The 24785-nt window shown below is 49.0% G+C and overlaps 1 protein-coding gene across 1 annotated transcript in view; it reads left to right on the top strand.

The window, feature by feature from the left end:
* LOC118794164 (voltage-dependent P/Q-type calcium channel subunit alpha-1A-like) overlaps positions 1-24785 on the top strand; it is a 109104-nt gene that overhangs the window by 77176 nt on the left and 7143 nt on the right. The window contains 10 exon segments of the mRNA XM_036552344.1: positions 157-254; positions 542-692; positions 1091-1218; positions 2777-2873; positions 9002-9107; positions 10439-10546; positions 12293-12393; positions 18825-18934; positions 19749-19884; positions 22651-22764. Of these exon segments, the coding sequence (XP_036408237.1) occupies positions 157-254; positions 542-692; positions 1091-1218; positions 2777-2873; positions 9002-9107; positions 10439-10546; positions 12293-12393; positions 18825-18934; positions 19749-19884; positions 22651-22764 (1149 nt within the window).

Below are 24785 nucleotides of genomic sequence, written 5' to 3'. Positions count from 1 at the left end.
TTCCTCACTCAAAGGACTTCTTTTTACGATAACGTGCCAGGTTCTGGTGTCCGGCGTGCAGTCCGCACGGGCGTCCGTTTCTCCCAGAATCTCCGTAACGCTGCCGTAGGAACAGGCCAGCGCAGCGCTGCTCACAGAGTGTCTCTGTTTCCGCAGCTCTTTGGGAACATAGGAATCGACGAGGAGGGAGAGAGTGCCATCAACCAGCACAACAACTTCAGGACCTTCTTCCAGGCCCTCATGCTGCTGTTCAGGTGTGGCTGATTATGTCATCTGTTTGTGTAGGCTAAGATGTATGCATCCAACGAAAGCCGTTTCTCTGTATGGGGAAGAGTGTTTCTCTGTGTGTGAAGTGTGTCTCTTTCTGTGAATGTGTGTTGCTGTCTAAGGTGAAGGATGCGTTTGTCTTGTGAAGGGTATGCTGCCTGAAACCTGACTGTTTTCTGCAGTATATTAGTAGTGTAGCAGATAGTCCTTCCTCCATTTCCCGTGTCAGCAGCTGTGTCAGCCAATGACGTGGCCGTGTCTGTTTGTGTGACAGGAGTGCGACGGGGGAGGCCTGGCATGACATCATGCTGTCGTGTCGGGGAGGGAAGGACTGTGACCCTCGCTCCGGCAACAAGGAGCCAGAGTGCGGCAGCGAGTTTGCCTACCTGTACTTCGTCTCCTTCATCTTCCTCTGTTCTTTCCTGGTGAGAAGTCTCTCTCTCCCTCTGTCTCTCTCTCTCTCCCTCTGTCTCTCTCCCTATCTCTCTCTCTCTGTCTCTCTCTCTCTGTCTCTCTCTCTCTCTCTCTCTCCCTCTCTCTCTCTCCCTCTGTCTCTCTCCCTCTGTCTCTCTCTCTCTCTCTCTCTCCCTCTGTCTCTCTCTCTCTCCCTCTCTGCCTCTTAGCCTTCACACACAGCTCCAAGCACAGAGATTCTCAATGAGCTGTCCCCTTCACTGGAGGTGTGCCACGCCTGAATACTTTCCTGATTTTTCCAGAGGTCAAACTCTCTGCCCTTGTTTTAACATCTAAAAAAACTTCCCCGTGCCCACTTTTTTTACTACAATCTTGTGATGCATTCTCTTCTTTCTCTCTGTCTCTATAGATGCTAAACCTGTTCGTGGCTGTCATCATGGACAACTTTGAGTACCTTACGCGAGACTCCTCCATACTTGGACCTCACCACCTAGACGAGTATGTCCGAATTTGGGCAGAGTACGATCCTGCTGCCTGGTGAGTCACAGACCCCAGCGTACGGCGCACAGAGACACTCTGATGCTCACTTACACTATTCTCACAGGTATTTATGCTCTACACCCACTGACACACGCTTATACTATATACATATAGGCTGTCTCTGATACACTTATACGCCCATAAGGACACAAATCACACCTACTGATGATCAATAAGGATAAGCACAAGAACCACCAGGGTAGGCGTACCCTCTGAGGCACTTCACTGTCTCTCAGCACACCGGTCTTCTCTCTTGAGTAACTGTCTCTGTACAGTCTTACACACACACATGCACACCCACACACACTCCCACACACACAGACACACACACACACACACTCAGCACAACAGCAATTATGCGGCCTCTTTTTCCCAACTGAAAGCTGCCTTTTACTTCTGCATCAACAATTGCCAGAAGTCCCTTAATAGGATCAGTGGCTTATTGCCCTGCTGGACGAGTGTGGCACCTGTGAGCGAGGCGCTAATCTCACAGAGTGGGCACTGAGGGGTAGACACTAGGGGATCGTGTGAGACGTACGGCCCCTTGTCTCTCCTGGCTCTAAGCAAGCCACTAATCCCCTAACCCTTTGTGAGTGCTGAAGACCCCTTTCCCCCCTTCTGGAATCTGTATACTGCCAAAAAACTTACTGTGCCCCTCCGAACACGATAAGTTTCCTGGTATCTGCATTCCAGTGCCTGTCACCCAAGTGCTGTGCTGGAGTCTGCACTGTAGGGGGCGATAGTGAGAGGCAGAGGAGAGAGTAGAGAGGCTTGAGGAAGAAGGGGGTAGAAGAGGAAGGAATGAGTGAGCACAATGAGAGAATGATAGGGAGGAAGGACATGGGGAGAGCATATGTTAAACGGAAAGATGAGCGCTTTTTAAAAAATGCCATTGCTTCTGATTTGCTATTACTTAGCAGTAACAGTCCTTAAATGCTTTGAGACTTTGTCAAACCTTTTCGAATAAGGCATTAGAAGCTTCATGTAGAATGAGGCAATGGGGATGGTGGGAGATAGAGTAAGTTCAGACAGAACAGCCAGAGAGAGAAAGTCTAGGGTAGCTTAGCAAGCTTAATGGCCGCATTTGACTGTGTAGCATTTTGTATCTGTGGCAGAAGCTGCTTGGGGTAAATTAAGGGTGTCCAGAGTGTCAGGTTCCCCAAGTGTGGATCCGGTCGGGGCGCCATATTGTTCTGCAACCGAAGAGACGCACTTAAGAAGGATGGCTTCATCCGGCCTAATGACTTGGCAGGGTTTACATCAGGTCTGAGAGGACAGAGTGCGGGAAGGGCTGTTCTCAGAGCCAGGGCCGAGTGGGAAGCCTTAGCCTTACTGTGCAGGTAGCCTGGGACAGTGCCGGGAAGGGGAGGGGAGGCCCCCTAGGGGAGGGGAGGGGCAGTGCAGTGCCACAGCACCGTGGCTCTAAGGGTGAAGCACAATGAAGCACAACCTGTGTGACTCTGCTGTTATCTATTGTCTCTGTGTATTCTCTTCCGACTTGTTCTCTGTTCTGTGTGGTTGGTCTGCTCTCTAACTCCCTGTATTCTTCTTTCAGCGGGCGCATTCATTATAAGGATATGTACAGTTTATTGCGAGTAATCGACCCCCCTCTGGGCTTAGGCAAGAAATGCCCTCATAGGGTGGCGTGCAAGGTTTGAATTCCACTAAAACCCTACCACCTGCTAGCATCCAAACTGGAATGAATGTCGCTTTCTCTTTTTTTTTTCCTTTTACTTTTTTTTAACCATTTCTAAAGCATTCTGATTTGAAACGAGAATGTGCAGGACAATGCAGACACCTAAAGAAGCATGAGGTGCACTAATGAACGAAAAAAAAAACCACCACCATGAGAATAATATTACAAAAAAAAAAATCAACCATCTTTTTTTGCTTGCTGTTTAGCCACGGCTAGGCACAAATGGGTATCGTAGCGTGCATTGTTCTTGGGGGAGACAGAAACTGCATTGACGTAACTGCCATTGTACCAACCAGCAGTGGAGCTTTTTGCCTGTTCAAAGCCCCCTGCTGTTCTATGCAACCAGTCCAACTTGCATAGAATCGTGTTTTAATACTAAAAATTAACCCCCCCTGCCCCACCTTCCTCCGCCCACCTTATACTTGTAATACAGAACCGTCAGATCAGCAATCTTTTAATCTCTCCCTGACCAGCCAAAAACAATAACCTTGTTTTTTTGTTTGTTCTTTTTTTTTTGTTTGTTTTTCTTCCTTTGTTGGTTATGATTTGGATTTCTTTTCTTTCGTATCCTATACACTTCTCCCTGTTCTTCTCCTGCCTCCTTCTTTTGTTCTGTTTCCTTCCCGCTTTTTGTTTGGGCCCTGCAGTGGCAGGATCAGTTACAGTGATATGTATCAGATGCTCAGACACATGTCACCGCCGTTAGGACTGGGGAAGAAATGCCCAGCACGGGTTGCCTACAAGGTAGAAGGACCCTGAGGGGCAGCGCTGTGTCTGTAGTGTTGGTGTTTTTTTTTTCTTTTAATTTAAACGGAGGGGAGCGCTGTTGGGTTTTTGGTGGGGGGGGGGGGTCATTGTGTAGGGCTAGCCAGTCGATCGGCCTATCCACAGGAGGGGGGGAACGGGGGTGACCTTCTCCGCTTTTCTGCACCGCAACAACAAGAAAAAAACCAGACGGAGGTGCCCTCCATACTCACAGTGACACACACACTCACGTAGATATTCAACCAGCGAATGCATGGAAGCACACCCAGTACAGTGTAGGCAATGCGGTAGCTTTGTGGACATCAGCGACAAATCATGCAGCTTCATTGGCGAGCAAACCTTAGCGTCTTACATGTATAGCTTATATCACAATTCTGCTTTACTTCAAGAAAAAAAAATGCATTAAAGTGAACGCTTTAATGTGTATAGCACCTTTCTGCCCTAGCTTAGAGTCTCTCAAAGCGAAACCGTGGCCGCTGCTGCACTTGGACTGGCGGCAGAATGTCCTCGATGATGTAAAAGCAGTCGAGCTGCGCAGCGGGGGGAGCACACACACGGACACGAGTCTGCGTGCGCAGAAGGGCTGGGAAGGGCCGTCTGTGTCTTCAGTCCTCCGAGTCTCTCCTTCCTGTGGATGGCGCTATAGCGAGGTTACTCATACACACACACACACACACACATATACACACAGACCAGGTCTCTGTTTCTCTCTCTTCTTTGTGCCCGCATACAAACACATACACACGCACACGCACCAGCCCTTCTTGGCTGGGTAGAGGACTGAGAAATGGGAAGTCCGATAGCTTCTTCTTTTTTTTTCTTTTCGTTTTTTTTTTTTCCCAAGAAGTCCACAAACAAAATGAAAGACCAAAATATAGTTAAATAATATGCTGAGGAAAACAGCTGTGATAATGGTTCTGACAACAGTGGAAGATAATGACTGTGATCTTTAGCAGCCTAGCAACCTCTTGGCAAAAGTTAATCAGATAGGAAGTCTGCAGTCTTAACTTCTCCACCCTTTCTTTGTTTCTCCTGTCAATGCAGTTCTAATCTGTTTCCTCTCCCTCCTCTCTGCATCCTGGCCCCGCCCTTCCTGTTCCTCCCACCTGCATGCCGGCCCCGCCTCGCGGCCCCGCCCCCATTCCCGTTCCCTGCACCCCCACCCCGCCTCCCCAGCCCCGTCATCTCCACCCCTCTCTCTCTCTCACTCTCGCTGTGCCTGTCTGGCTCTCGGCTAATGGAGATACACTGTCTGCGCCTGCCCGTCCCCCTCTCGCTCTGTAACCGCCGCACCCTTTCCCCCGGTCTTTCTCTCTCTCTCTCTCTCCCCCCTCGCCGTACCCGTTCCCGGTCACAGCCGAGCCCCCCGCCATGGCGGGGTAGTTGTCAGTGGCTCCATCCTCTGTGGTGCGCGCTCCACTCGTCCCAGGGTAGAAGGGCATAAACGCTGGCTGCTCGTATGTTCCAGTCCGGTAGCGTTCTCCTTGCGGTGATGGCGGTTCTGCATTCAGAACCTTGGACAATAGTGAGGTTAACAGTGCAATCCAGGGGGGCGAGAGCTGGGATAGGGGCGTAGGCGAGCAGCAGGTACTCAAGGCATTAGCAACTGTGCTGCCGTTAAGCCCCCCCCACCTCATTTCGGTGGAGGAGGAGGAGAGGGTGAGTGGAAGGCGTTAGGGTATGCTTTACCAGAAAGCAACAAGAGAGGCCGGTTTGGAAGGGGGCTTGACCACAGCACACTCACAGAGGTCCTGTCCATTGCCCGGAATTCACTGTCAGATCAGTGCTCTCCACCAAGCCCAGCCCTCCACAGCTTCTGAAGCTGAGGGTTGTATTCCCCTGAACACGCCAGGGGATGAATCTCTTACTGCAGAGTGTCTGCCCCCTAGTGGAGAGGAGGGGTCAGGAGGATGTGGCCTTGAGCAGAACCCTCTCCCAAACACACCTCTCCCAGGGCTCCTCACCCCCCCCCCCCCCCAAACCCGATAGTTGCACCACACTGCGGCTCTCAGAATGGCCTGCCTGGCTCCAGGAGGGCCCTCTCTCTGTCTGACCCAAGGCTTTTTGCCTTCAGCAACTCTATTGCCTCTAGTGTCTCCTGGGATCTCCCTTAGGCCTTACTCCCATGTTGTCTAGGGTATAGTATGTCCTCGTGTGTGGTGGGGGAGTCAGGTGCATTATGGGAACGTGAACCAGAGACCTTGTGAGTCCTGAGTGACAGGAGTGTGAACTCTGCTGGATCATGCAGCTGGGCATCTGATCATTCTTTACCATCAGAGCTTTCAGCTCTTTCCCCCCACCCAGCCATGCTGACATCCATCCACGAACCAATCACTGTGAGCTTCAGAGGCAAGCTCAGCCAATGGAGAAGCCATGGCACAGGAGACTTCTTCAGAGCCATAGCTGTTCTGCTCACCTGCCTCTCCCACCTGCCCTGTTTCCCCTCCTCTTCCTCACTTGCCCTACCCTTCCCATCTTTCTTTTTCACTTTTCCTCTCTACACACTATCTCTCCCTCTCTCTCCCTTTCCTTCTCTCTCCTTCTCCTACTATATCTCCATCTCCCTTTCTCCCAGTCTCTCTCTCTCTCTCCCTCTGTCCCTCACCCTCTCTCTCCCTCTCTCTCTCTCGCTCTCTCCCTCTCCCCCCCTCTCTCTCTCCCTCTCCCCCCCCCCCCTTTCGGCAGGTGGGGGGCAGCAGCAGGGCTGTTGAGAGCGTGTTGGGGCTGCTGAGTCTGCAGCTGATACTCCCGGCTGTAGGGGATTGGGGTGGCTGTGTCTGCGTGTGTGCGTGTGAGCCAAAGCTGTCAGGACCATCTGCTGCTCCACACCCAGACTGACGTCACTCTGTATACACACTGCCCCCCCCTTACGGAAGCGCCCCGGTTGTGGGATACTTGTCCTGTTTGGGGGTGGGAATGGTGCTGTCCTCCGTCCCCCCGGTGTTAATGCTTTCTCCCAGCCTCAGCTGCAGCCACATGCCAGCTCAACGCTATCTCTCTCTCTTCCTCCTTTCCTCTCAAACCTCTCTCCTGTCCTGTTATCCAGTCCTCTCTCTGCCCTCAGTTCTTATCCTCCTCCTCTCTCAACCCTCCTCCTCCTCTCTCAACCCTCCTCCTCCCCCTCCTCCTCCCCCTCCTCCTCCTCCTCCTCCTCTATCCTGCGGTCCTGCCAGCCTCCCTCCTGAAGTGTCTGCTGACATATCCCCATCCACCAAAACCACGCCTCTGTAACCGATCTCCACCAACCCCAACCCACACCCACACCCACGCCCACCCCCCCAACCCCACCCCCTGGGTTGCCTCTGCCTCTGGGGATCTCCTGTTAATTGGCCAATAGATAAGCTGTACCTTCCAGCCCTTTGCACCTGTATTAAACCACGCCTGTCTGTGCTGGCTGCTACTCAGTGAGCGGGCCTAAGGCACGCGAGTCCCCTCCTCCAGCCCCTCCCACACTCACCCACTACCACCTCCTAAAATTGAACTGTAACAGACCACCATCCCCACCCACACCCCACCCCCCACCCCCCCCCCCCCCACACAATAATTCCCACCCCCACCATGTCTGAGAACAATGGCGAGTGGCACTGTGTTCTAACCAGTGCATTCCATCTCACACCCAGTCTTTTCTCTTTTGCTGAGACATTAGGGGCTTCAGGCAGGATTGCTGTGTATTGGACACGACCAGCTTGTTTGGTGGTAGATCTTTCTTTTTATTCTTTTCGTTTGGACTTCCTTGTCTTTTCTTTCTTTCTCTCTCTCTCTCTCGCTCGCTGTCTATGTATATATTAATATATATACACATTCTTTCTTTCTGTCTCTCTTCTCTCCTTCTATGTATGCTCTTAATTCTTCTTTTTTCCCTCCAAATGCTGTTGACGCCAGTCCCATCTTCCCCTTGCTGTTTTTTCTTCTTTTTTTTTTAACTGGTAGTGAGACATTGTGTCCACCTGTTTTTGTACATCTTATAGCCTTCCAGCATAACATAGCCTTATGCTCTACCTGCGGCCACCTACCCAAAATCTGGTTGGCCAACCCTTTTTTTTCCGGGAATGCTGCTCTAATCCAGCCCTGTAGGTTGCACCTGTTTTGCACTGAGAGATCAGAGAGTCTGGATAGTGATATAGATAGCACTTCTTTGTTGTTTTTTTGTTCTTGTTTTTTTGTTGTTTTTGGTTTGTTTTTTTCTTTCGTTTTTTTTCCTTGTCACAGCCCAGCGAGTCTCAGTGACAGTGTGTTATCCGCTAACAACAACTATTAAAAAAAAAAAAAAAATCAAAAAAAAAAAGCAGACAGACAAACGCTTCCTGTGTTCGGCTGCATGGCTGCTCGTCCCCGTGGTGACCGTCTCTCCGTACGCTCGCGCGTGCGCGTGTGTGTGTGTGTGCGCGTGACGCGCTGCATGCTGCATGCTGAAGGCCTGCCACGGGCTGCTGCATGGCTGGGCTTGTTGCCGTGACGACCGGAATGGTGGCCTGTGCACACGCGCGTGGAACGCCCCGGCCTGAGCTGACGCCTGATGTGTTTCCGTGGTTACTCCAGTCGACCAGAGGAAGATAAATGATAAATAAAAACAATGACTTCCAAAAAAAAAAAAAAAAAAAAAAATCGCTGGTTTTATTTATTCATTTATCGACCCATTTTTGGACTGTGTGATTATTCTGTGAACCTCCATCAGGGGGAGCTCTATAGCTGTAGTCCTCGATCCACCCTGTAACCCTCCTAACCCCCTATAGTTACGCCTTGTTGTGTATTAGTGATGCTGTGATCTTGCTCTGTCTGTGAGACCCCCAACCAATGTACTGTATTACTCCATGTGTGTAATACACAAACACACACACATACAAACAGACACCTATTCATTCTCAGAGTAAATTAGCCATTTGTCTTCAATGACTCAAAATGATTAATTATATCGATGTTCTTTGGCTCTCACAGACACACTGAAGGGACATTCAGTGGAAGGTCACGGTATCAGTCAGAAAACTCCTCTCTATCTCAAACAGAGAGGGAGAGGAGACTTGTCTTTAATGGGAACATTCTTGTTTGGAGGAAAGATAAAAAGGCTCTGTGAATGAAGGATCAGACCAATCTATCATTCCACAGCTTCCTGTGACACAAACAAGAAACTGTGACTTGACAGACAGACTGACAGTCACTCAAGTCAGACAGACGTCTAGAAAACTGATGCCAATAGAGCTCCCCCTTGCCTCCTCCCCCCTCCTTCCTCCCCCATCCCCCTCTCTTCTTCCTGGAGGTTCAGAACACACCCCTTCCTCAGATGTGCCCCACCCCTCACCCTCCCTGATTGGCTCTCCACAGAGACTGCTGCGGATGGACTTGCCGGTCGCCGACGACAACACGGTTCATTTTAACTCCACCCTCATGGCCTTAATCCGCACGGCACTGGACATCAAGATCGCCAAGGGTACGGAAGGTTTGGAACTGCTTTATTACCTTGCCTTTTCTCCCCCTCTGTCACTCTCTTCTCGTTGCCTGCTAGGTGTGTTCCTGCCTCAGAGCGTCTCCCGTGGTGTCTCACCTTTATTGCGTTAGTCGGGACCGCCCGTTTTTCGGGTTTGCGAGCGGGCCAGCGCTAAGTACCTGCTACGGCAGTGGATGTTGGTGTTGTTGCAGTGAAGTGTCCGAGAGCCTCCGGCTCCCTCGTGTGTTCAGCGCAGCTCTCCCAGACTCCTGCTGTTCCCACGCCCACCATTGTGATGTCACAGGCGTGACATTCCACCTGTGACACCCATGGCCACGAATGCATATAGCAGTGAATAGTGAAATAGTGAATAGTGAAACAGCATTTTCGCTTCCCTCCTCATTACTCTATTTCGTGACAGTGACAAAAAAAAAAACCAAACTAGCATGTGAAATTTTCCAAATTGTTTATTTGAAAAAGGAATAAGCTAAATACTATTTGAAGCAGTACAAGTACCATTTCTGTGTCAGTATTTTTTTCCTGCCACAAGCATCTCAGCTTGACCTTACACAAAGCACAAAAAAGTGTCTGAGAGATGTTAAAAGTTTCAGCCTCAGCCTCTGACGCAGGTCATGTGCCAAGCGCTGGGAACTGCAGCCCGAATGACTGGGAGAGCTTAGTCGTGAATTGTGTTTCTTGTGGGCTTTGTGGACTTTTTTTTTCACATTGTGTTGTCTGCATGCCAGATAAGCATCTGTTTGGTTAACAAGTTGCTGAACTTTTCCTTCAGTTTCAACGTGGTTCACACTCTTGTGTCAACTTCCAGCTTAACAGCATGGTTGGGGGGCGAGGACCTTTTACGCAGACGTGTGCTCGATGTTGCACTTGTGTTACTGCTATATATCTCACACAGTCTGGTTGCCATAACTGTCACATTAGGACCTGTTATCGTGTGTCTTCATGGTGCTCCATTTACTTCAGCTGAGGCAGGTGAGGCCGGGTGTGACAGCCTTTTTTAATGAAAAACTTTTTTTGTGTGTATGTGTGTTGTGTGTGTTAATGTGTGCGATTGACCATTGGTGTGGGGTGTGTGGATTTACTTGTACCTATACTTGTGTGTGTGTGTGTGTGCGCTTGTGTGTTTGTTTTTCTGCTTGTCTGTCATTGTGATGATTTGTATCGATGCGTGTGCGTGTATGTATTTGTGTGTGTGCTTGTGCGTGCGTGGGGGTGTGTGTGTCTGTGTGTGTGTATGTGTGTGCGCGTGTGTGTGCATGTGTGTGTCTGTGTGTGTGCACGTGTGCGTGCGTGCGTGCGTGTGTGTGCGTGTGCAGGGGGTGTGGACAAGCATCAGATGGACGCTGAGTTACGGAAGGAGATGATGGCGATTTGGCCCAATCTCTCTCAGAAGACCCTGGACCTGCTGGTCACTCCACACAAGTGTAAGTTGCAGAAAAGGGTTTGTTCATCCGACCACCTTCTCACCAGAGGACAGCTTCTCTCTCAGCCAGCCACAGTCACTGCTCAGCACCCTCTGATAAACCAGGACTGGCCCAAAGCCGTCTGCACCACACCCTGCAGCCCAACGCTCCTCTCCTCAGCCTCACCCGCCAGCAGCGTCCCGCAACCACACATCCCGAACGTTATCCCCGAACGTTAAGCCCCCGCCAAGCACACACACACACGTGTGCTCACAGTCACACATTCAAAAAAAAGTGTCTTTATCGTCCATTGAACATTACATAAAATGTAAATTTGTCTTTAGCTTATATTTGGTGTCAGTTGCAGACACAACAGATAGCAATGAATAACATACAGAACCACATCAGATCATTTTAAAATTTCCATGTGTGTGTTCAGAACTGAACCCGCTGTCCAGGCAGTAGAACTTTGACAGCGACCTTTGTGATATCAGTAGAAAAGTCTTAAGGAAGACAAACTATAGCTGAAAGCATAAACCAGACCAAACCCTGCACCTGCATTGTTCCCCAATGCGGAACCAAGTTTACAGCCCCAACACAACCACATGCTAGAATTAGGAGCGGATCCGTCCATAAAACCTGCCACTCACAAACCTCAGTCAGACTTCCATGCTCACCCCGCAAGCACCAGTCGCATCACAGAGGGAGAACAGAATCAACCCACATCCCCTATCAGCAGGCCTCAGACTCTCACCAGGGCCCCACCCGGGCCTGGCATCAGAGGGTGCGTCGCTATAGAAATGACCTCTATAGAAGTCTTTTCACTCCAGGGTTTGAAAAGAGGGCTGGCGGCGCGTCGCGAAGAGATAGGTACCCGCCTAACGCGCAGGGGTCTGAGTGCAAAGTACTGTGCGCGCTGATCAAGATCAGAGACAGGGGCAGGGAAGTAAGAGCCAGTGATACAGCATGTGTGCAGGCCATTTCCGTAACGCACTTGCCATAATGCTAACTCTTTAACTCTCGTTTTGCTAATGTACCGATGTCCAGCTGAAGCAGGATGCTCCACTCAATAACAGGAAGCGGGTTCACGATTGTAATTATCAGAACTGGCTTAGTATATGTTTAGCATGCTGGCTAGTGGCTTACGACGATGGCCTGTGGTATCCATGGAAATTTCTCAAGCTATAACTTTTCAGTAGGAAGTTTTAGCAGCTAGACAATGTTGCGGGGCTTTTGGCCATTTCACTGTGAAGATGTGACGCGCTAATCTCGTCTATTTTGCAGAGTCTGTTTTCACACTCTTTCACATTCTGAAGCTCAAGGTTTTTGCAGCGTAGGTGAACGTATCCCCATGTCTTGTAGCCAATGCACGAGACAAATTCAGCTCCAGAATGCCAAATAGTACCAAAACAGAAATGGTGATTTGATGTTCATTACTGACCAGATAGTTCATCTTTGTAGGGAAGTGGTCATAAGTCCCTTTTTTTTTTTTTTTTTTTAGAAAAAAGTAAGGGAGTAGAGTGTCAGAGTAAAAGAAAGATCCGAAAAGAAAAGAGAAAAGGAAAGATAAAAAAGAAAAGAGAAGGAAAGTCTTGAAAAGATTTAAAAAGCAGAGTCTGTTTGTGAAAAGACTATCGGCTCTGTGTTCGTGTGTGTACGTGTATGTGTTTTCTGTGTGCATGTTCTGTTCCCCACCCCCATCCCCTCCGCTCAGGGTCCATCTCACCTCGTCTAATCGTGCAGGGTAACTTGTCCTTTTCTCAGCAGCGACAGACCTGACGGTTGGGAAGATCTACGCCGCCATGATGATCATGGAATATTACCGGCAGAGCAAAGCCAAAAGGACGCAGGCTCTCCGGGAGGAGCAGGTACTGCCCTAGGGACGCTCACTCCACAAAACGCAAAAAAAAGAAAGAAAAGAAAAAACACTAACTCCTTCCGCTGCCAGAGCTGTGACAACCAGCGCCCCCTGCCACCTCAGTCATCACCACCACCTCGCCCTCCTTCTTCTTTCCCTGCTTCCCACCCGCTTCAACGTACCTCTTCTATGTATTACTACTACTACCACTAACTGCTAAGATTTACCATGTAGCTTCTGCATGTTATGATATTAGCATAGTATTTTTTTTTTTGTTGTTTGTCTTAATTGGGGGGGAGGTATTGGGAGGGGGGTGGGTGATCCTTCAAAGCAGATAAGATGAATAAAGAGGAACTCTGCTTGCATGCTGCTCAGATCGAGCAAGAGAACTTGGTGCTGCTTACACGAAACAGCGACCTCTGCTGGGCGGTGGATTTAACTCTTGTTCTGTAGGGTTCCTTTGATTGGCTCCAATGTGCTTGTACAGAAGTAGCCTCCATTGAACATTGTTTAATCTAGCCATGACATATAACATTCTAGTATTACAATGCATTAGCATTACACATGGAATAGGTTTGTGGTAAGTCAGTGTTATTGTAATGAATTGGACCTAAATGAGGATTTGATGGCACATCAAGATTGATGATTTTTGTTTTCATGGTGGTTAAAGTAATGGGTAGATTTTCATGAAATGGCTTAATGTTTATCCGAAGGTTAAATGTAATGGTTTCACAGTTTCAAGGTTCAAGGTTCGAGAATGGTGTTCGGGGTACAGAATCTTTTAGGGTTGCATTCACGCTTGTTCGGAGACCTGAAATGTGGACTAATGATTGGAAGAGTGCTGGGCTGGAGGAAGCACTACCTTGAGATTTCCCATCACGCACGCTCAAGCCTGCATGCCGTAACCTCCTCGCTGAAGACCGAGCTCCTCTGCTGCACAGCGGCCTAGCGCGACCGGCAGCCAAACCCGCTTTACGCAGTGAAAAAAAAAAAAAAAAAAACACTTCAAAAGAAGACTTGATCATCCGCCCTGAGTTTGACCTATCTCAGTACTCCCTCACTGCCCTCATCCACCCCTAGCTGTAGGACTTGGGCTGGGGAGGGGCTGGGGGGGGGGGGCTAGGGGGGGTAAGCTCTTTGTCACAGCTCTCCTTGGCATCTGAATCTGCTGTGCTTCCATTTCAGTCTTCTGCTGTACGGTTCTCATCCCCCCCCGCCCCCCCTCCTTATTTTTTCCCCTGCCATGACTGTGAATCACTACTAGCAATAACCCCCTGGACTGTAGCCCTCCTCCTCCTCCTGTAGACTGCCTTGTTCCCTTTCCCCCAAGCCCCCCCTCCTCTTCCCCGGTACCCTGTCCCTCGCCCCCAACCCGTAGAGAGAATAAAATGAAACCAAGCATCTTGTACTTGAAGTGATGACTGCCCACTGATAAACCTGTAAATATGTAGCACAAAAAACTATTTGTAAATCATTTTAAGTTTGCAAAAGTGAAGTAAAATCAGAGTTAGAAACCAAGCTTTGAGGTACCCAGACTTTTTTCTTTTCACACTTGGATTAACATGTGGGGTTCTTGTGGAAGACACACAGTCAAAGCCCTGGTCAGTGCATTGGGATACCATTAAGGGCAAGACTTGGGACGGGTTCCAGTTCAGAGCTCTGGGCTCCCTGGGGTCCGGACTGCAGCCCTACAGAAAAACTGCACACTACAGACAGAGCTCCATGCCTCCTTTCCCCCCAATGCCTCACTGCTTTCATTTGCTTGTCTTACAATTTATTATATGGCTCCCCTGGACCAATACCCCAAATACCATTGCTGTCACTTCAGGCATCCTTTATGTAAACACCTCTACCCCTTTTTCATTGATCTGGAGGAACCTTGTCCTCCCCCCTGTCCTAGTAAAACTCTCTCTCTCTCTCACACTCTCTATGAACAAAGGCAAGGTAGTTGAAAGGGGCTTGAGCTGGTGGAGTAGAGCTCTGTCTGGACACAATTCAATGCCTCGAGGGCCCTTGGACGGAACAGCCTAGTAGCTGAAAGGTGCTGGAGCATTAGGCTGGGACACCCTCTGGTACCAAGACCTGGCCTCCCCAGAGAGTTCCGCTGCCCTGAGGGGTGGGAGTGTGGTGCTCTGGGCACGGGTCTGATGGAGGAAACTGTCTGGCTGGCTCTCCCGGGGACTCCCAGGGACCCAGAAATCCGTGTGAGAGTGGGGATCATCAGGGAGACGCATCCCCTCCCTACCCAAGCCCCAGCCGGCGCCACTTTCAACGGCTCAGGCAGCTGTGAAGGAGGCCAAAGAAGCGTAATATCTGAAGATCCATGCATTCATTAAAATGTCAATGTCATAGAGTGGACATGTCAACCACTGCAATCACAAAAAAACTACAACAAAAACTACTGAAAAATTGGCTGTCTGCAATCACAAAAAACTACAACAAAAACTACTGAAAAATTGGCTGTCATTGTCAGGGGGTCAGATATAAAACATAGGTCTGTTTACCCATACTAAAATTGGGGGGGGGGGGGGGGGGGTGGAGAGAGGGGCTGTCTATCTTCGCAAATGACTTTTTAAGCATAATCCACTCAGGTTAAACCAGGGCCCTTATTTAGAGTGCACACTCTAACACACCCAAACACAGGCATTACAGAATGACACCCAAAGCAGGGCATCATCCACCATGCTGACTGACTCAGAAGCCACTCGTCACGAAAGTTTGGAACATATGTCAGAGTCATATGGAAATTGGGATTTCAAATTTCCTGAGGACAGAGTACAGTAATGAATTTAACTCTAGCAGGGGAGGGGGTGTAAGAGGGAACTGGGGAACTGGGGAGAGCTAAGCTTTTTTCACACTCAGCAGACCAGATGGTGGAGTAACGTCTGCTCCGAACTCCACGGGAAGCCTTGCCGCGGAAAGTCAGATCATTAACGTGCCAGTTGGTGCGGGGCACGGGACGCAAGACCGAGGGATGGTCAGATCTGCAAATGGCCGCAGGGTTTTTCTGCCTGTTGGATGTGAAGGTCAGCAAGAAGGGCAGCCTGGACGTCTTCTCCTATGCAGATAGAAAGACAAAAAAAACCCTCTTCCCCCAGGTGCAGACAGACAGACAGATAGACAGACAAGAAGAAAAAGAGTGACCTTCCCCACAAATGGACAGACAGAGCCCATCTCTCCACATTCAGAAGGACAGTCCCATGTCTCTTGCAAATACGGACTGACAGATGGACAGAGTCCGTCTTTCCACAGGACTGACAGGCGCATAGACACGGCTTCTTCCCTCAGGACAGCCCGAGGCCCCCCGCCCCATGCACCGATCTATAGCCCTGGCTTCTCTCATGCCATCAGCCCCAGCGCATTCTCATGCATTCCACTGACCTCCTCTGTTCTCCATCCCTCAAGCCGATCCCCGCTCCCCTCCTCTACCTCCCTCCACCTCTCTCCTCTCTCCCACTCGCTCTCCGATAGGAGAGTAGGAAGGGGAGGGCGTTCAACGCCAGGGTTGCCCTGGTGGTCCCAATCCCGGCTGCAGCTTTCTCTATCCCCCTTAGTTTTCGATGGCATCGGGCTCCTGGTCTCACTGTCAAAGCCATTCTGGTGAAACACGGCCCCCAAGGTGTGCAAACCGTCAAACCTCAAGGGCGAGACCAAAAGGACAGGATCATAAGACAGGAATGAACTCCAGTGCTGTTCATCAGCTTGCTGTGTGTGCATGGGGCCCCAGAAGCACCAGTGACGAACGTGCATGTGGATGGCAGTGGTGTATATGGGGCTGACAGACTGGGGTTAGTGGGAGGGGTGGATGGATGCCAGCTAGAGTGGACGTGTGCAGTGATGATGGCAAGATTCTAAGATGGCATCCAGAAGCCTGCTTCAGTGCTTGCCGTTGCATCAAGGGTTGGGAGGCTGTTTTAATGGGGAGGGAACGGGTGATAGGATGTTAAAGAAATCCAGATGTCACACAACATGGGCCTTTGTCAGTTTTGTCATTCTTTTCCTGTGTTTAACCTTCAAGTTGTTTATCCATCCACTCAAAGACTAAACATCCATGGCTTTCTTTTATGGGTCCAAGCTCTGGATGTATTTGTTGTCATAACTAACATTACAGTGAAATGTCCAGATGGGTGCATTCTCCAAGAGCTATGGATTCTGATCCCAGCCCTAACAGGGTTTTGAGTGGATGAATGAAGAGTGTATGGCATGAGGAATTTTAACCCAAATGTGTTTTCCGGTTACCCCAAAATTCATACCTTTTGTGGTCTCAGACAAGCCTTCCCTTTAATCAGCAGCTCTGCCATACTGTGTCACACTATGCTTCTTTACTTTATCTTGATTTTTTACCTCTTTCTCTTGTATTTTCTTTCTCTCTGCTTTTCTCTACCAGTCTTACCCCTCTTTCTTACTCTCTGCACTTGTATCTCTTTGTCTTGACTTTTTTTTTTCCAAAATCATGTCTTATTCTTTCCCTCTCTTTTGTTTCACCTGACACTATACAGTATTTTTGTCAGGTTTTAGCTTTCAATCTTTCTCTCACCATCTTTCTTTATCACCTAAACTCTCCTTCTGTGCGCCCCCCCCCCCCCCCCTCCTCTTCGCCACCCCTGCCTCTCTTCCTCCTGGAGGGGGGGAGGGTAGAATCGAAGACCGAACTGTGCTTCTGCCAACTTCTGGCTGATCAGTTACCTTGTTGACTGGTCAATTGATTGTTGATTCTTTAACATTGCCTTTCTCTCCTTGCACTCCTTTTTCCCTCTGGCCAGCGTTTGTTCATTTTAATACCTTGTTGGTTTGGTTTTGCCTGATGTAACCGCTCAGCTGCTACAGGTATGTGGTTGTGGTGTGCAGAGTTTTGCTCAGGCTGGGTGATGGTTGCTTTAATACCGTGCTGCAGGTGACAGGTTACTATACTGACTGTGGATAGTGTCCTCTTCTCTCCTCTGACCTTTGGAAACATCTGCTTCTCTTCATTGATAATGGGTAGTGTTCCCTTCTCTGCAACAACTGTGGGTAGTTTCCGTTTCTCTTCAGTGGCTGTGGAAATCGTCTTTTTGTTGACCATGGGTTGTGTCAGATTCCCTTCACTGACTGTGGGTAGTGTCCACTTGTCTTCACTGACTGTGGGTAGTGTCTACTTTTTCAGTGACTTTGGAAAGGGACAGGGTGTCATCAGTGCCTATGGAATGTGTCCACTTACATCTATGGTTAGTGCCCAATGGTTGCTCTGTGACATGTTTTTCATTTCATACAAAGCCAATGAGCACCAGGTCAAGCTGTGATGTACTTCTTACCAGTTGTAATATTTTGCTCAAAAAAGGTATTTTATTGAGCCACAATCTCCAGGTCATGTGCTAGTTTTCCAGTTATCCCATTTTTGTCATATTATATGTTAATGCAAAACCAAGAGCACTTTCTGCTGATGTAATTTTGAAAACATGCAAAAAATACACTTCCAAAAGTATTAAAAATTTAAAGCAATATCCACCCTACCATCCAACAGTGTGTGCATGAGTTAATTCATGACAAGAGATGAATGGTAACAGTAACACAGTTAAGGTATTCTAACTGGTCTTTAAATATCTTAAATGTTGAAAAAGGCATTTATATGCAATTAGAAACTTGATTAGTAATTAATACTTAATTAGAAATTCATAAAGAATAAGAACCCAAGGTAGCTAGGAGTTAATCATATACTGTTAGATCAGCTGACTTCTTAAGTCTGTAATTACAGGGGCAGAGCAAACTTTGCTAGGACTTTGGACACAGATTTTGCGCTCTTAATCTTATGAATTAGGTTCACTTAAGCCTAATATCTGGTCTGATTCACCGGGTCAAATGAATACAGCTTTTTGGTTTGATTTAAATTTCTTCACCTTGTTGTAGTGGAGAAGGCATGGAGGGAAACAAAAAAATTTATTTGACAAGGGGATTTGTCTGGCATTATGAAGGAGAGCTATTGAGTGCGTAATTTTCTTGCATGTTTCCATGTCTGGGGTTAAGTGCCATTTTTGCCAGTTGCTGCCTGCATTCTCTGAGCCTCTTGCAGCTTGCACTGTCGCCCAGCCTAAGCAACAGTAGAGGGGTGCGCTTTGATGACAAGCTGATTGGGATTCTACAGCGGACTCCAATGTAGCACCCATCTGGTTACTGCTATTCATTTACTGGTCGGCTGGAGGTAAATGAATTGTTGGCATGAGCCATCGGCACCCTCCAGACAGTACAGCCTCGAGGATTCCATTTGAGAGGCAAAAAAAAAAAAAAAAAATGGAATGTTAACCAAAGCAGAACTCCAATTCCCAGAATGCCTCCTGGCTGGCCTTTGCTGTCTCCCGTTGCCGCTGGAGCCCCCCCTCTCCTTCCCATTTGCACTCTGGATGTTGTGACTCCATTTCCCATAAGTCTGTCTGATACCAGCTGCAGGCCATGTTGTATCTCACACAGAATCGAACGCCATTAATGTTTCAGCGCCTGGAGCCCCCTTCCCCAACCCAGGACGGTGGGCAGGGAGTCAACAGCCTCCCGGAACCTCAGCCGGAGCCTGTCAGCACCCTGTAAGTATTCCTGTCTCTCTCCACCTTCTTTCTTCGCCCTCCATCGCTCTTTTGTCTTTCTCCGCAGCCAGTGGAATGGGTGTGCCGCCAGGGCAGGGAGAACGCCGCCTGCTCCCTCACCCTTTGCACACCCGACTCTCCACGCGAAGATGAACGCGGACCATCCCCTCAGGCTTCGCCCTGCAAACGAGCGAGAGCTTCACTCTGCCCGCCTGCACACAGCAGTGTTAGGGGGTGCAGCTTTCAGTCCAGTTCGCTCAGTCTCTCCTGTAGGCTGGAGTGAGTCTCAGAACAGTGCCCCCTTCTGCCCTGGAGGTTGCCAGTGTCATGGCTGAGGCCAGAATTGTGTTGTGTTGTGTCCGCTTGTGTCCCCCCTGGAGAGAGCAGACACACCGATTGCAGAATGTATTGTGTGGAGAGATGGACACACATTTGATTTAAGCTGTAGTTCTGATGGGAGACATATTCAGGTACAGATGTGAGGGTATATAGACTAATTAAGAACAGTACTGAATGTATAGAGATACAATCAGAAAGAGTGATTGTATCTCTATAGAGTGTATATAGACAGTCAGGAACAGTGGTGAGGGAGGATACAGAGACTTAGTGCTGAACAGTGGTGAGTTATGGTACATAGACAAAGTGAGGAACAGCAGTAAGTGATGGTATATAGACACAGTCAGCAATAGATATATTAGACAGTCTGGACAATGGTGATGCTGTATGCGCTTCGTCAGGTACAGGAGTGAGTGAGGCGACATGCATGTGGCCGGAGCACCCGAGAGGGCCAGGACTGACTGTCACTGTTTCGCAGGCCGGTGGAAGGGGGGATGACAGAGAGCCAGTCGTGGGTGACAGCACGGGCGCAGGAGATGTCCCAGAAAGCGGGGAGCTGGAGCCCCGAGAGAGCGCATCCAGACGACCTGCATGACAACCGGCACAACCCACAGGTACGTACACACACACACACACACACACACACACACGCACACACACACACACACTCTCACACACACACACACGCACACACACACACACACACACACACACACACGCACACACGCACACACACACACACACACGCACACACGTACACACGCACACACACACACACACACACACACACACACACACACACACACGCACGCACACACACACACACACACACACACACACACACACACACACACACGCACACACGTACACACGCACACACACACACACACACACACACACTCACACACACACACACATGCACACACATGTACACACGCACACATGTACGCACGCACACGCGCACACACACACACACACACACACACACACACACACACACACACACACACACACGTACACACGCACACATGTACGCACGCACACGCACACACACACACACGCCTCTCGTGCGCGCACACACACACACACACAGACACACAGACGACATCTTGCAAATGCGTTGAACTAAGGAGTACACTTCCGCTCAAAACCCATGTTAAATTTCTCTTTTTCTGCGGACAATAAACCCATGTTATATATACAGATCCTGCCATATGCATGCATACACCTGAAAGTTGCATTTTAGGTTCTAGAATGTAAAATGTTTGTCATTCCAGTGTTGTAATGTAATATACAACAGAAAACAAGTAAAACAGTGGAATACTCTTCTACTCCAAAACATTGTGTTTTATTAAGAAAGAAAAGTCTATCATTTCAGCCAACCCTGAAACACTGATGTTGTTTTGCTTAATGAAAGTTTTTACAGTTAAGAGTATACCTGCTTCTTCTTTCTGGTTTATTACAAATTCACCATTTAGCCAGCACCTCATTAACACTGAATGTTAGTTTAGGGAGTTAGCCTATTTCTTGCTAGTATTCATTGTTTGTGTAAGACTTTAGCATCAATATATTTGGAATAGTGTTTGTGTCTGTTACTGCCACAAAACAGCCATGCTCTTCACACACAGTGCACTCTCACACTATGACCACTAGGGGTGCTAGACCACACCTCTGATCAAGCAAAGGAAGCTGGACAGCATATACAGCAGACATGTGATGTGCCCATGCAAAACGTTTCTACTGCAAGCCATTCTTTTAGCTGTGAAAACCGCAAACAGCAAAACCGCAGCTTTTCTGTGCCATCGGTGTCCACTGGAAGGGCCTAGCCAAGGCCTGGATCCTGGACCTCGTCTGCCTCAGCCTCTCTCTCCATCCTCATCCCATAGGCAGGCAGCAGCAGGCTCCAGCGCCCCACGCCCACCTCCGCCACCCCGTCCCTCCACCCTCTCCACCCTCTGGGCTCCATGGACCACCCTCCACTCCACTCCGCCCTCACACTCTCACTCTCACTCTGTCGTTCTCTCTCTCCCCCCTCCTCTCTCTCTCTCTCCCTCTCTCCCACACTCCTTCTCTCTCTTTCTCTTTCTCTCACTCACATGTTCCACGCACCCCTTGATCAGGCTGTCTGTCCTCGCTCATCCCCATCCCATGGCCCATCCACACCCCAGTCTCAGGGGACACGAGGCCCCCGCTGTCGCCCCCCCTCCAAGGCCCCCATGCAGGGCTGGAGAGAGAACCAGTCTGGCCCCCCCTTTCTCTGCCCCAGTCCTTTCTCAGGGAAAACACTGCAGACTCCTCTCTGCCCACTCACAATGGGGGGGAGGGTGTGTGTGTGTGTGTGTGTGTGTGTGTGTGTGTGTGTGTGTGTGCGTGTGCGTGCGTGCGTGTCTGCACGTGCGTGCGTGCGTGCGTGCGTGCGTGCGTGCGTGCGTGCGTGCGTGCATGCGTGTGTGTTTGCGCGCATGTGTGTGCGTGTGTGCAACTGTCAGTTACATTTTACCTGGAACAACACCCTTCACACTGGATTGTCCACAGACCACTTCCAAGTACAAATCCAAGGCATGAGAACAATTAATTAGATATACTTATAAATGCATTAAATATGACTACAAATAAATTATTGATTTAGAATATTGGGTAACCCTGCATTAACAAAACAGAGCAATGGTTGAATGATTCGAAACATACATAGACTGATGGCTTGACAGAATCATGGAAATCAGTAAAACAAATTTTAACAGGATAAAATGATAAACAAGGTAGACTCTAAATCAGCTCGTTCTAATTTTAAGAAGCGCATTTGTCATTTATCTCTATAAACCCACATCCTTTGAATCATAATGCAGTAATGCTGTGTATGGAAAAATAATACAAAACAAAAATGGTTTTCAAGCTCTGTTATTCTGTAACAGTACTGTGTGCTGTAAATTGATTATCAGCAATTTGTTTGGGTTGGTTGCTCTAAAACAGGTAGTCAGATATTGTGGTATTATCGAGGAGCCACAATGTAATGGCAGTAACGCACCACAGCACCACCTAGTGGCACCGATTGTACACTGAGACAGGTCTGTGGTGTCAAGGCCTTTGGCGCTCTCATTAATGTGTCAGCCTGTATCTCAGGGTGTTTCACATGAACTAACAACAGCATAGAGCATGTCTTACATCAGTGCTACACTGTGTTTCCTTGCATTGAGGAATACCGTCTCCCAATATAGAAAGAATCAGTGGAGGGAGAGAGAAATTACCCCCCCCCCCCCCCCGCCCCCAACAACCCCTCCAAACCTTACACCCCGACGTGGGCCTGTCTCTCAGGCCCCCCCGCCCCTCCCCTAAACCTGCACCCGGCAGCAGTCACACCTGCTCTCCCTCTGTTTTTGCAGACGGTAGAGATGAGAGACATGGGGCGGGACGGTTACTCGGACAGTGAGCACTATCGCCCAATGGAAGGGCACGGGAGGGCTGCTTCCATGCCCCGACTTCCAGCAGACAACCAAGTGAGCACCTTCATCCTCTCACTCTCGTCCCCCCCCCCCTCCGTCCCTGCTCTCACTTCCTCCTCTCCTTCCTTTTCCTCTCCTGACCTTCGACCTCAGCTCCGCTGCCCCGCGCCTGCCTTCGAACGAGGCAGTGAGCCGCAGTGAGAATCGGCTGAGGTCACGCTGAAACTTCCTGTGACAGTGTGACCGTAGTGAGAGGCAACGCGAGACTGATATAACGCCATCACTACACTGATAGGCAATCTAACACTGAGCTCACCCTGAGACAGCATAGAGAAATAGCATAGAGAAACACCTGAGACATAGTATTACGGAGACAATCTGAGAAAAAAAACTGACAAACAACTGATATTAAGACCATCCTGAGAGAGTGAAACAATAAGCAACACCAAGATTGCTCCAACACACAGCAAGCACTCCTGAAGTTACACCGAGACCGTAGTGAGATTACAGAAACTGCTGAGAAAGAGGAGGGGGCAGAAATCCTCTCAGAGGTCAATAGCATCATCTCACCCCTGAATCATCGAGCACCCGCCAATCAACAGGACATTCAGCGCTTATTAACATCTGACTGGATTCAAGCCCCTCCCCCTGAGGGAAATTCGATTTTCTTTGCCCCCCTCAGTGTACAGACTCAGATGTCTGCAGCCTAAATTTGAGAACATTCTTTTAAAGATGACAGAAGTGTAAGGATAAGGCTTCAGTGAGGACATCTGTAGCAGTCTGTTCTTTGCAGCTGAAGCGGCACTTTCTGAATGATAGCGTAGTATAGTGGTAAGGAGCTGGGCTCGTAACCGAGAGGTTGCTGGTTCTATTCCCTGCCCAGGCACTGTTGTTGTACCCTTTGGCAAGGGTACTTAACCCAGAATTGCCTCAGTAAATGGGTGACATGTAAAAGTTGTAACCTATGTAAATTATTGTGGATAAGAGCGTCTGCTATGTGACAATAATGTATAATGTAATGTAATGGTCCGTTCAGACAGAGAGAGAGAAAACGGAGAAAGAGGAGACTCCTCATGGTCAGGTCAGGAGAAGATGTTGGCGGGAGGGAAAGGTCAGGGCAGATGGAGAGGAAAGACAGAGCTTCCACAGTCCTGTCACCTCTCCCCATCCCTCATTCCTCACCGCACAAAGGTGTGTGACTGTGGTACCCCCCCCATATCCATCCTATACCAGCTCATCCTCACCAGAACCATGCTCCGGCGAGGGCTGCCACAAACCACACCGAGGTACAGACACAAGCATGAGTCCGCGAACACACACACACACTCACACACACCCGCCCGCCCGCCCGTGTGTGTGCGTGGAAGCCACGCTCACCATCGTACCACCCAGTCACTTCCCTCTCACTACTCCCAAACCTCACACCCCCAAGCCTTGCTTCCCCTCTCTCTTTCTCGCTTTCCTCTCCTTTTCTCTTCTTTTTTCTTTCTATTTTTCTCTCTCACTCCCTCTTCCTCCTCTCTCTGTCTCTCTCCCTGTCCTTCTCTCTGTTCTATCTTCAGAGAGGACTTTTTAAATACTCAAATCTTTTGTTTTGTTTCAACCAGGTTTAGAAGCAGTTTTGGTTTATGTCTAACACATGCGGATTTCACAGTGTGCTGGGAGAGCAACAGTTAATTTAGCAGACACTGGGTCTTTGGAAATGGGAGATTAACTGTGTTTTTGCTGTATAGTGTATAGCTGCAGTAATTACGGGAGCCATGATTACCATCTACAGTATGCTACATGCATACTTTGTCTGCAACAGGAAAGTATTGACACAGAGGTGTCTTCCAAAATGCCAGTTAAATTGCCACCAGGTTGAAACAATCACCTTACAGTAGTGCTGTCAGAGAGAGGAGAGAAAAAGTGTTTTTGTGTGTGTGTGTGTATGTATGTGTGCATGTGTGACTGGCCAACTTATATGAAGCCTATATTCACCTTTCCTTGATCTGAAATCATAATCCACTTTAGAGGAAAGTTTCAGACAATAGAGGAAACTAAGAGGAGTAGTTAAATTGGGGGTCTGGAAGCAC

This window comes from Megalops cyprinoides, chromosome 19 (genome assembly GCF_013368585.1).
Source record: "Megalops cyprinoides isolate fMegCyp1 chromosome 19, fMegCyp1.pri, whole genome shotgun sequence".
NCBI classification, from domain to species: domain Eukaryota; kingdom Metazoa; phylum Chordata; class Actinopteri; order Elopiformes; family Megalopidae; genus Megalops; species Megalops cyprinoides.
This window is presented reverse-complemented; position numbering and strand designations above follow the sequence as displayed.